Source organism: Mytilus californianus, unplaced genomic scaffold (assembly GCF_021869535.1).
Source record: "Mytilus californianus isolate M0D057914Y unplaced genomic scaffold, xbMytCali1.0.p SCAF_22, whole genome shotgun sequence".
NCBI lineage: Eukaryota > Metazoa > Mollusca > Bivalvia > Mytilida > Mytilidae > Mytilus > Mytilus californianus.
Window position 1 is genome coordinate 387,935 of NW_026262671.1, and position 13,712 is coordinate 401,646.

The 13,712-nt window shown below is 31.5% G+C and overlaps 1 protein-coding gene across 1 annotated transcript in view; it reads left to right on the forward strand.

The window, feature by feature from the left end:
- Nucleotides 1–1,109: 1,109 nt before the first annotated feature.
- LOC127732048 (uncharacterized) overlaps nt 1,110–13,712 on the forward strand; it is a 38,389-nt gene continuing 25,786 nt past the window's right edge. The window contains exon 1 of the mRNA XM_052241087.1: nt 1,110–1,223. Coding sequence (XP_052097047.1) covers nt 1,211–1,223 — 13 coding nt within the window. The 5' untranslated portion in view covers nt 1,110–1,210. The remainder of the gene's footprint in view (nt 1,224–13,712) is intronic.

Consider the following 13,712-nt stretch of genomic DNA (forward strand, 5'->3'; position numbering starts at 1 on the left):
ATATTCAAATACCATTTGTAATCAAACTGAACCAAGATACCAAAATATAATGTACTGGGTTGGTGTATACAGACAAACATTACACTTTACAAGTCTTGATGAATTAGGTAAAAAGTTGTAATCAAAGAATTAGATAACTATTGTAGGGTATTAAAACAATCCGAAGTAATCAAATCCTTTGAATTTTATTACATTACAGCACAGGAGAAAAAAAAATGCGGCTGGGTTAATCATGTTTTGTGAGATCTCACCCTTCCCCATTACTTCTAGACAAGCTTTATGTTACAGTTGATTAAAATGTGTAATTGGATTTGTGCACATGCTTTTTGGACCATTCTGAAATAATGAATAAATGGAAAAAATATTTGAATATTCCTATTTTAATGATATCATTTGATAGCAAATGTGGATGATATATATTTTTCACAAATTTAAATGTTTAGAATTACTTGATTGTGCAAATTTCATATTTAAGGTGGATCATCGGTATATATTTCTTCAGATAGAATTTACTTTTACTTTTCCAGAATGTAGTAGTTCCATGCTTTTTTTTAAAAATATAATAAAAAAAAAATGGATCACCGTGCTGTTGTTCAAGCTACAAGTCGCGCAAAATTGACCAAATTTGCATTGATTGTTCATAAAGAAACACTTTTTTGTGAATAAAAAGAAATCTAGGAGATATAATTTTGAAATAAAATATGAGAGGAAAGGTTTTTAATATATGCTTTAAGAAAATAAAAAGAGAAAACTGGTGTCACCGACCTTTTTTTTTTACTACAAGTAGAAATTGAAAATTTCTCTATCATTCCTGTATAAAAAAAAAGAATACTATTTGAGTTATCTCCACTTAAATGGCTAAGTTGACAATTTGATTCGAACAAGCACAAATATTTGGTATTTGATAAATTACTTTATAATAATGCAAAAAATCATTTATTTTTCTTTATTTTAATGAACAGTCTACCCATAGATTGCCAATCTGTCTCAAAATCGGCAGATTTAAGCAAAATACTAGACCTATTGTGACCTGCTATTTACAATCCAAGATGGGGTTATACAGTTAATTTACCTTAATACATATGTTTGTATATTATTTACAGATTTGACGGATTTCATCAACATTGAAACTTACATTAGTAAGTTTGAATATTTGTCACAGAACAACAATCACACAGGATATTGCAAACAATCAACAAAACTTAATTTTATGTGTAAATCAGGTAATTATATTATATTACTTTTGCCCCGTTCTCTTAAAATGCAACTACGAATTATACCATCAGATAGCAAAGTTACAATTAATAGAACCTCCCCTTCAGATTTTACAGTGGCCTTTTGCAGATCTCGTATCAACGATTACCGGAAGATATTTATTTAAAATGACAACGTCTAGTTATATAGTAAAACCGTCTTAACAATGAACGACCAATCTTCTTTCACATACTATATCCAGCTGTGTTACATGTTACAATAACCTCTGAGAATAAATTGAGAACGAAAAAGTGTTGAGATTCTTTAACATTTATAAAAGACAATACAATTTTAACCACCTTCTACCCCAATAGAATATAATACAAAATTTTCAAAATTATCTTTTTTAATTCAGTATGCTTTATCTTCATTTGATGAATTGAGCACTACAGATTATGATAGTACTGTAACAACTTTTGTGACTTCAGGTATACGTCTTTAGTGAAAAACTATAAATGGTTAGTTTTTATACTGAAAAGAGAAAAGATGTAAAGTAGATATAATGTTAACAAAGATACAGAGACTTTTTTATTCTTTCATTTATTTATTAATAACCTTTAGGGAAAACAATTAAAGTGTTTCCTCCAGAGGCGACAACATAACATTTTCCAAATTTGCTACTTTTTATTACAAAAAAACACAACAAAACAGTTACATGTATGCGTGATATTAGTACTCTATTAGTCTGTTTTACGAATTGAAGTCAAATGGTTGCATGACCATCTTCCGAGAGATTCTATGGCAACCGTAATTTTACATCAATTTTAGGAAAATTTGGAAGCCTTTCCAATTATTCTCTAAAATATATGTCCATGTGTTTCAAAATTTATAATGCAAATATAATCACTGTAGTTATTCACAAACAAGTACAAATACATCCCATACAGCCATGCATCCTATCATAGCGATCCAAGTGTGACTTCATTTACCTGACTTTGGTATATAAAAGACCAACCTAATGCCGGGAGAATGAAATACTACTTTTCCCTTTAAATGTAATTGCGTTAATCATTTTCCTTACTTAAATTAGTGGTAAACACTACCGTCCTATATATATAAATAATCTTTTGGAAATTAAAAAAATATATATCGTTGCAGGTTTTCCTGATGAGTTAACCAGTAGCACAACTACAGCTCTTAGCAATGATACAAGTAAGTCATATGGAACAAAAAATGACGATGAAAGATGATAATTTTGCTTTATATTAAAGATAACACGTATGTGTTATGTATAATTGCAGTACAGAATGCTAAATGTCTAACTGATTGTTAATGGCTAAAACATGATTATCGCCGCCACCGTCTACATGTGCCTGACGCAAGCCAGGAACCTGTTATTCATTTGCATTGTTTTGTTTGTTTATAAATTGTTTTGTCATATATCAGGTCGTTGGCTTTTTGTTTCAATTGTGTTTCACAGTGTATCATGTCGGGGTCTTTAATAGCTGACTATACGGTATGCGTTTTGCTCATTGCGGAAGGTCGTATAGTGACCTGATATACAAGTGTAAATAGATAAATACCAAAGCAGTTGGTTTTATACCAATCTTGACGGCTTAATACCAATTAAGATAGCCATAACATGATTATTTCAAATAGTAAATTCATAATATGGAACAAAATACGAGTCAAGGATATACCAACAACATCACAGACTAAACTAGAGGCACGATAGACTAACAAGAGTCTACGAATAACAACGCTGTAAAACAAAAAACGAATGAAATACGAGAACTTACAAACAACCGGGGATAAACTCTGATTTTATGAAGGGTTCAACAGTTCCCGCTCAACTACATCCGTACATATGTACTATACAGAAACAGATTTTAAAACTGATTTGACTGAATGCATGCTTTCCCATAAAAAAATTATTTATGTTCAACAATCGTCACTAATGCACCATTTACATTTCGTATTTTAATTAAAGATCACAACAATTAACCATAACAAGTACTATATATACTAGTCAACAAAAGTAACGATACACATGTTTGAACTCCAATTTTATCATAAAATATAATAAATAGGAAAAACTGTTAAATTATCCAAAGCAAATGCATATGATTAAAATAATCTGACCAAATTGGAAAGTGAGAAAATGCCGTGTTATTTAACACAGGGGTCAAATTTATTTTAGGGAACATGATGACAAAAGTCCGCACTTAATTTCGATGATGCGAATTAGGCATTCAAATATCTGCAAAGGCATTCAAAATTTTAAGCAGACCATGTTTAAGTTTAAAGTTTTAAGTTCCAATATCGACGATTTTTGAATTTTTGGGTGAAAATACGATTTTTGAAATAACAACAATTGCAACAACAAAAAATCGCGTATTTGCCTTACTAGAAAATCACACTCTGTAAATATTAAACCAGTTTGGGCAATTATTTACCTTGGTACAGTGTATCCAATTTTATTATATATGGAAAATACATTACCTTGTGTCGTTTCTTTTGTTGACTAGTATATGATGAAATGTTTTAGTTACATGTGTTAATTGATTCATATTGTAGGTAATGATATGACTGACACAGAAGAAGGCAGGCTTGGTATGGAATACGTTATATGCAAACTATGATTCAAGGCGCATTGTCAAAAATATTGAAACTAAACATAATTTGAAAACAATTGTATTTGAATAAGGCAATTGCAACAATCTAGTAATTGAACGCCTTGTCTTAAAACATAAACAAAATTATGCTGATAAATTTCCACCATCGGCAGTTTTCACAAAAAAGTGGTTTGCGATTTGGCAGATAAATACCTATAGTTAAGGAGTCACACATTCTCTCGCTAAAATAATAAATTGCATAATAAAAGATGATCTTGAATTTTATTCTGTATAAGCCTCCATATATTGTCAAATGTTGTTTTTCTTAATTTTTATTTTTCACTGTATTTGTCCTCTTCGCACTTAAAACATCTTTTATAAGAATATGCAGTTAACATTTTTAAGAAACATACTTTGAACAGAAGGATTGAACGTCATAGTGATCTAATGAAAAATTAGACCTAGTTACATGTATATATCACAGACGCAACAGCTGATTGTTAATACATTTTGATTTTCACAATACCTTACACGAAGTTCATAATTATACATTTGTAGGAAATATACATTGCAACCACGATTTTTGTCAAATTTAGGTATGATTGTTGGAGTTACTATGTCAATAATTGTTGTTATGGTGATAATAGTTGTAATACTGGTACTCATTTTCAGGAAGTAAGTATTTTTGTTTAGTTCGTACATTTAGTGTTCAATAGTTATTGAAAAAGACGTGGATTTTCAATGTGATATGATAAAAAAACGTCTTGACACCAGAAAAAAGAAAATAAGTATGAAACCGAATGATGTGATACAGGAATGACTTGTAAAATGCGTTAAACAATAATCTTAAATTAAAATAAGAAATGCCACGTTTGAGAGCTTCTGAAATAGTTAAATAATCTGTACATTCGGTTCAGTATGATTTCATTGCACAAAACCAAGAGTACAACTCTCTCAAGCAAGATGACATCAGTTTTAAATGGCCCTTTAGAATGTATGTGGTCAAACATTGTGTTTAGTGAACTGCTTTTGTTGGTTCAACTTCAAAACACTTTGTTACGATCGAAGATGATGACAATTATTTTAGTAACATGCGTCTGTCAAACAGAAACCACCTTCTCGCGTAAATAATATGTTGTACCACCAATACATGTATTCGAAGAATTCAAACTGAAAACTTTATCTTAACAATGTAAACACAACGCTTTAACACAATTTTTCGTGTAAAAAGCTCAATTGTGTTGATTGACTGGTAATTTTTCTACAAGATAGTCAAACTAAAGGATTGTACCGACCAAACTTCTCGACAATAATATATATGTATTCAGAATTCCGGCAATTCGGATCCATGTCCTCCTACGATTCTGTTTTTCCTTTCTAATTGTAGGATACATACAAAAAACCTGAATTTGAATTATTATACAATAGGAAATATTCCAGAAGTTCATTATCATGACATTGACATATCAAACGGGGATTACGATTTACCAAATTATGCATCTGATAATAACGACAAGACCAAAGATGATAAAGTAACATATGTTGGGGCAATATCTGGTGTTTGCGATCTATTAAACGATAAAGATAATAGAAAAACTAGAACAAAAATACCGAACAAACACGCATGGAAACTTGATGGAGTAAAGATGGAAGTTTTCACTTTGACCTCAAATCTCACAATTGATCAATGTGGAATTGATACAATAAACAATCAGATGTCAAGTGATTATTTAACAGTAACAGCAACCTCTGACACAAACACATTAAATAAACAACTAGATAATGCGGGCTATCTACAGTTAGAAAATGTTGAAAAAGAAGAAAGCACAAAAGCTAATTCTCAATGTCAGATAACACACGGAGTAGACACTGACCCTACATACGATTACCCCAAGAACATAATTCCGAGAGAAAACCAAAGCAGTTATGATCAATGAAGCATCCAAAAGTGACATAATAGTCACTTTTTTGTGAAATTTAAGGTAGTCTTCCACATCTCTGAATGTAAAATAGCAGAATGCAATAGGTATAAATTTTCAATCAAGTCAGCAATGTCGACGAAGGATTGCAATTATAACTAATATTTTTTTACAAAAGTTTAAAAGTTTTGCTTGATTTTAAAATATTCTAACTCAATGCTTTTATGGGAGGTCACTCATAGATTGTATAATTTATTTTTGAATCCACAGGAAATTTTTTAATTTGCTGTTTTAGCATGCATACGATGTCCCTATTTTTCGTTTGATATTCTGAAAGCATTTTATAAGATGTACATTGTATCTACTGGTATCTTATTTCAAAATAATTTCATTTAGTTTACCTTCTAACCACCTAATGATACTTTTACTCTCTATAATCCATAAAAAGTGTGGAATTGTTTACAACCTATAGCTAGAAGACAAGCTTGTAGATCTATCATTTTATTATATATTTGCACAAATTACATTTATATTACAACATATTATACCTGGTAGCGATCTTACATACAATAGAATATTGTAAAAATTTGAAAGAAGTTAAACCTCTCAAGATTCTTATTGATAAAGAAATATAAGACAAATATAAGATTTTAATTAAAAATAGATGTAATAGTTATGATGAAAAACGTAAGTTATTTTTATACAAAAACATAAAACACAAGATGACGAATTTTACTTTCGGTACAACGATTATATTATAAGAAAGTGTTTCACCAAACTCTGTATAAGTGACCACAATCTTGAAATTGAAAAAAGGGTAGATATTTATAAAAATCAATCGAGAAGATAGACTTTGCAAACTAAAACAGAAAAACAAAGGATAAGGGGATATATCCATGACACAAAATATGTAAATGCACAATAAAAAAGCATACAAAAAGCAAAGAAACAGCGCTTGTATTGCTGTTCTTTATCTCAAAGTCACAGTGAAGCCTCAACATGGAGCAAAAAAACTCTCACCTTACTAATCTCAAAGTCACAGTGAGATCTCAACATGGAGCAAAAAAAACTCTCACCTCACTGCAAGTTTAAGTTTAATTTATATAAGGATACTAATACAACTTTGAATATACAATTCGAAAAAACACAGATCGCCACAAAATAAAAGAATAAAGACGAGAAAAAGAAACAACAGTTTAAAAATACCCCAATGAAACTAAATTTTAAGCACGAACACAAACCCAACTCTCACCTTTATTTCAGAGTAAATAAAGTGTACGTTGAACATTATTCACATGATCGATATGTGTATTAGTAAATGAAATTATTAAAGTTTCATCAGAATGAGCTGACACTTCTTTACTACAATATTTACCCCTTCAAGGTAAATGGAGAGTGGAATACTCGATACGAAAATGAGAGGTTTTGGTGAAATGAGTTGAGATTTATATATTTTTTAAACTCTGAAAAAAATATTATTTGTTAAACAAAAACTCAAGTCAGGAATATGGCAATTGTTTTTCACTTGTTCTGTTGATTGGTAGCGTTTGATTTCGTCAGTTTTAATGGACTTCCCCTTTTTGAATTTGCCTTGGAGTTCGGTATTTTTGTTATACTCTCTTCAGATCTATTCTTTTTTCTCTAAAATGTATATACGGGTTCTATTTTTCATTTTGCCTTAATACAACCATAAACATTCTCATGTTAGTATAAATATTCTTGGTGGTTTTTTTTTGCTAGGTGTTAATGTAGCTGTACTGTTTTAAGAAATATTTTCCTTTTTTACTTCAACTTCGTCCAGTCAGCAACCATTATATCTTGCTTTGTCATGTAGTTAAATAAAAGAGCACGCAATTGAAACAAGAAGTCTAGTGAAATGTGTCCAAAGATGTATCGGGTGCGTACATGTCTATAACCAATAAAAATGATTTTACTGTAGGCTTCATGTTGAACCATTGTCCCAGCTTAGGGAGAGGGTTTGCGCAAACAAAGTAGTTTAACCCCGCCAAATTATTTATGTTCCTGTCCCAAGTCAGGATCCTATAATTCAGTGGTTGTCCTTTGTTGTTGAATATCTTATATTTTTTTCGTTCATTGTTTTGTACATACGTCAGGCCGTTAGTTTTCTCGTTTGAATTGTTTCACATTTTCATGTTGGAGCCTTTTATAGCTGACTAAGTGGCATGGGTTTTGCTTATTGTTGACGGCCGTCCTGTGACATATAGTTGTAAACTTCTTTATCAGTTGGTCGTGGACGGAGAGTTGTCTAATTGGCAGCCATACCCCATTGTCTTATTCTTATATCTCGATGTTTTAGCAACGGCAATGGTGAGGATGAAGATTTTTCACCACCAAAAGTAACCAATTGGCATAATACATGGACTGCAAGTCAACGAAAGTTACTTCCGGCTTTCAATAGTCAACGTCATCATGACTGGGTGTTTTCTTTAATAGTTGAATCAAGTTTACTTTTAGATCAGTACATGGAGTGTACGTGCATCCAGCTTTTTGAAATAAGACAATCGTCCGCGCCTTTTTTTGTCATCCATGTATGTATTATCCTTTAATTACGATTTAATATCATGAGTTTCTGATCGAGTTTGATTAAGTCCCGGTAAACATAGAGGTGACATAATAATGATACACAATTTGACAATAAACGATTGAAATTCATTAAAAGATTATATGTTATAATTTCAGCTATTAATGTTAACAATTCGCTTGAATGGGTAGGTACCGTCAGTAAATTGGTAGACACTTACTTATAATTCTCGGTTTTATGTGTTCGGTGGAATATCGATCTGTCAATAAATTAAGGAAAACTGAATCACTTTCAAACTTTTCGCTAGGAGAAGACTAAGAGGACAATCTTCAATGTTTTGTAGATATTGAAGGTTAACTAACATGATATTAAGAATCAATGACAATCAAAACTAAACATCTATATACGACAATGACGCAGCATCCCGACGACAAAAAGACAAAAAAAAAAAAAAAAAATCCACATAAATGTGACCGTTGATGATGAGAATCAAATTTATATGATACGTGTTTTGGTAACATGAACGAAAAAATATTTTTCTTGTATCCATTCTTAACAATATAAACTTTTTTTTATGACGCATTCGTTTTGATCAAACGATGATGTCAATGTTTCACTTAGTAGAAAATACACATTTAGAGTGCACTATAAGGGCATATCAGGCAACATTTTAAATATTTTTACGTTGAAGCTGTAATCATTAAAACAGTATACCAACGTCATTTGAAACATTATCACTCCAATAAGAGTGAACACATAAGATCAATGAAGCAACCCGCAAATAAATATAACTCGTGGCAACTGTAAAATAATAAATGTTGTCGATGTTATTGTGATTGCGAAAAATTGCGACGAGATAGGTTGTGAAAAAATCAAAACTCGCATTTACAATTTGGAAAGCATTATTTGAATGCATCATTTCCTGAAATCGCAATCATACATGTTGCATTTTGGTCCATTCTTCAACGTTTGCAATAATTCATATAAGCAGAAATTTCTGAAACACATAGCGTACGAATACAGATCTTTCTTGCCAATGTGGGTCAGATATTGAGGATGTTCATCATTACTTCTTCGATTGTCCAAAATGCACATCATGTAGAAAAACCTTACGCAATAATCTTAACTGGCTTTCCAAAAACTTTGTTTTTGGAGACAAAACTAATAATTTGCGGAAACTAGGAACTCGAGCGAACAAAATATTCAAATTTTCAAACATGTTCAAAATTTCATCAAAAGGTCAAACAGATTTCTTGTACCTTCATAAAGTGTTATTGATACTGACACGGAACATCATCATCATCGACATTATCATCGACACTCACGTCATCCTCACAGAATTAATTGACTTTTCAAACTTTCCTTCTTTTTTCTCTCTCTTCTTTTCATACATATGATAGCTTGTATTATATTCTACAAACTGTTTGCTTTACATGCATGCTCATTATACTATTATTGTATTTATTTATATTGTATTATGGAGAAGACTTCATATGTATGATTTGCTTGTGTCTAATCCATTTTGCTTTAATTTTGCAAATGAACTAAAGGAATACATATGAGTATAATAAATGATATTTTGCTCTTCAAAGGTTGTTATAACATATCTTCCGATATGGATACTGTCAAATGTGGATGATCCAGCTGTCTGTCAAGTTAAATGCATGAAAACATGGAAAACAAACAGTCAATATTTTGGATTTAACCAACATGTGAGTTCAAATTTCTGAAATAAAATGTATTCACAATGCTGGTTTCCGAATTATAACATAACTAATGTAGAGGATGTTATCGAATACTATGCTAATTTTTGACGTTTCAATTGCTAAAACTTATTTAGGTAAACGTACCAATGCTATTGGAAAGTTTGGTCTCAAACTTGAGGATCATCGTTAGGATTTTTTTTGTTTGAATACACAAACAAATTCATAAAACAATCCATCAACATATGGTTTTGAAATATTTCAGTAAATATAACTCTAAGGAGATGTGCTATGATTGCCTTTTGAGACAATATCCACTAGAGACAAAAAGACGTGAATGAGAGAACAATAGGACTCGTTGTCGTGAAGTCCTCAAGAATTAGCACACCCCATACCATGAGACAAGCTACAAGCCGTCAAATACGAAAACATGTATAATAATTCAGAAAGAAAAAAACAGCACCTGATCAATTATTAAACAATAAACGCAAAAACCATGACAGACAGCAACCAACAACAACCCCTTAATTACAAATAAACCATTTGAATCAATCAGTTCGAATATTTGGAATTAATTATTTCAATCAACCAATGCTGGTTGAAAGTTGAATCTCAAATTTCAGGATCAGCGTTAATATTTTTAATTCTCAAAGAAAATGTTTTCCAATTGAGTATATAGAAGTTTTATACATCAATCAATCGATATACGCTATTGTCATATTACATTTAAACTTATATTCAAAAAGGAGTCTTAGCAAACAGCGTAGTCTGAACATGTATACCAACGACTGTTTTAATTTGAAAACCTTTAAAACAAAATTTAATTATAACAATTTTTATTCTACCAAATTAAGAATTTGAAGAATTTAAACTGATATTCGTTGAAAGCTACATTCAATTTTGCCTAGATGTTTACCCTAAATATTTTCGTTTTGCAGGATGGCAGGTGTGTTTGTTTTGAACACGAAAGACTAGTCAGTAAGAGCAGTGAATATTCAAGTTTATGTTCGAATCGTGCAGCTGCAAATGATTGCAATGTATTTGTCGATGTTTACAAAGATATCTTAATAATAATTTGTTCCTGCCTTGCATTCCTATTTATATCATAAAACTCCAATTAAACTTGACGTAGACTAGTATTGCCAAAATAAAAATATAGATTACATATTTTCTTTATGAATATTTCACATGTGTTGGCCAAACGTCGATCTTATAGCTGATAAAATTCACTCTTCTTACATTCATAAATACCGCAAGAATCAGTGTCAATGATCAGTTGCATTATGTCATGTTATGATAACAAAGTCATCGGAATTGAAATTTAAAGAATGGTGGACCCGAGAGAATCACCAACCCAGTAGCCAGTACTTCGGAAATTGTAAAGAAATATAGCTCTGATTAATTGTCTAAGTTTGGCTATACTTTTGATCAGTTTTCATTTTTAACAGCTCTATCCCGTTTGTATACGGTTTTTTGATTTTTCAAATATTGGCCACGAGCCATACTGACAAAATATTATTTGTCGAATTACGCATCTGGTGCGGTAACATTGGTATCCTTAATGTTATTATAAGCATGTAGTCGATAACTTTGCTGGTGGACTGTAACCAGTGCGTAAGTATTTCCACGAAATTACGGATATTGCTTCATCTACATTTGCTGCTATACAATTTTGATAATAATTCGAATATAAGGAAAGTATCCTCTTTATGCATAGCCCTGATTCCTTGTCTGATTTTGGTTTGATCAGCACTTTACCGTTTGTATACTTGTGTGGATATTCAAACATGTTGGCCTCGTGCATCACTGAAGATACAGTAATTGTCAAAATGCCCATGTGGTGTGGTACACTTAATACAAATAATGTTATTAAAGAGGTTTAGTACACTACTTGCCTTTGTGTTCGTGTGCAATGTATTTTGGTTAAATTCAGTAGTACATCTAAAAAGACTTATTCTGGATGCAAATGTATAGTACTAAGAAATTGTTCAAATTATAGACACATAATATAAAAAATAAGAAAATGTGGTATAATTGCCAATGAGACAACTCTCCACCAGAGACCAAATGACACAGAAGTGAACAATATATATTGTTGTTTGTCTTTTCGTCGTTTTTTTAACTGTTACGTTGATTGTGTCTGTTTAATCGGACCTTATTTGGTTGTTCACATAGTATATTCTATTTCTTTTTGGCACAGGCAAGTTGTAAGGCGAGTAGTCGGGATATACCCACCAAACCTTCAAGAAAGGTCTTTAACATTTGTTTTCTGTTCTGTCCAATTGAAATGTTAAATGCAAGTCTTTATGCAGTCTTAATATAAGGGAAGTTGTCGAAAAAAAACACCATTTAATCAAAACATACGTCAATTTACATTTTCTTGATATCTGGATTTTCGTTCGCAATGAGATACCAAAAGGCGTGCATCAGTGTATGTGTTTGTGTGAAATGAGTAAATACCTTGTCAAACTCAATCGCAAGGCGAGCGTTCTAAAAAACGCCTACATATATATTGTGTAAATTCCAAGCCATTCATACGAAAACGAATTTGAAACAACCTATTTAAGATTTGTTTATGGCCTACGAGATGTATTGTAAATACTATATTTCTACATCTACCTCAAAATGTGACCATTGTCCTTATGTTAGTCAACATATCCCGTCGTTCATCCCCGTCGACCAACTTCATAGAAACCCTTTCATTTATTTATTGCTCAATTTGTTAATGACTTGAATATGCTGAAATGATTTCAACTGGACGTTAGAAAATTAATATTTAATAAACTAAATGTGAATGAAATTTATATATTGTTATAAACCTTGGAAAACAGATCGTATACATATGGGTGAAAGCACCGGAAGTAATAATAATTTTTTCTTGAAAAGTAGTTTATTTTATAGCAAAACTATGCACTGCATATCAATAAAACTTGTCTTTGAAATTAAAGGTAACAAGATGGAAGCTAATAGGTAGCATGACATTCATCTCCCTTCTTGCAAATTGTAATGCGCGGCATTTCACCTATCCGACTGTACTGGATTGATGTATACAGGCAAAAATTGAACCTTACACATACGGATAAATTAGGTAAATAGTTGTAATCAAAGAATCAGATAATTACGCTAGGATAGCAAATAATAAGTATCAGTCCAATCCTGTGAACCTCGTTTCAATATAAGACATAATTTCGGAGAAGAAAAACTCACCAATGATACCAGGATAAAAATTCTGTACGCCAGACGCCTAAATTTCCCTTATACATCTGAATGGCTAAGAAACAACATAAACAACTAATTTGAAGGTTTGAATTAAAGCAATAGTACTTTAACAATGTTCAAATCTCTAAAATCGAGTAGGAAGACAAAGTAAGGTAACAAAAAAAAGGTTAGGAAATCGCAAGACCTAAAAGAAAAATGACGAGACCACGTTGCTGTTCACTGTTATTAATGTCAAAACAATACATTCTTTGATCATCCTTAGTCGTTCAGTTTTTTAAGTAATATACGTCATGTGCAAATAGTGCTCCAATGGTTATAGTCGAAAACAAACTGACAACGCCTTGGCAAAAATGATAAACGGCGATAAAAAAAAAACAACAAAAGACTGAGTGAGCACCACAAACCCCACCAAAAACCAGGGATGATACATTGTATAAGGTTCTCCGGACGTGGTGAACAGATTCTGCTCCATATGTTGCATACGACGTGTTGCACATGTAGGTACAAATTCGATGAGTAA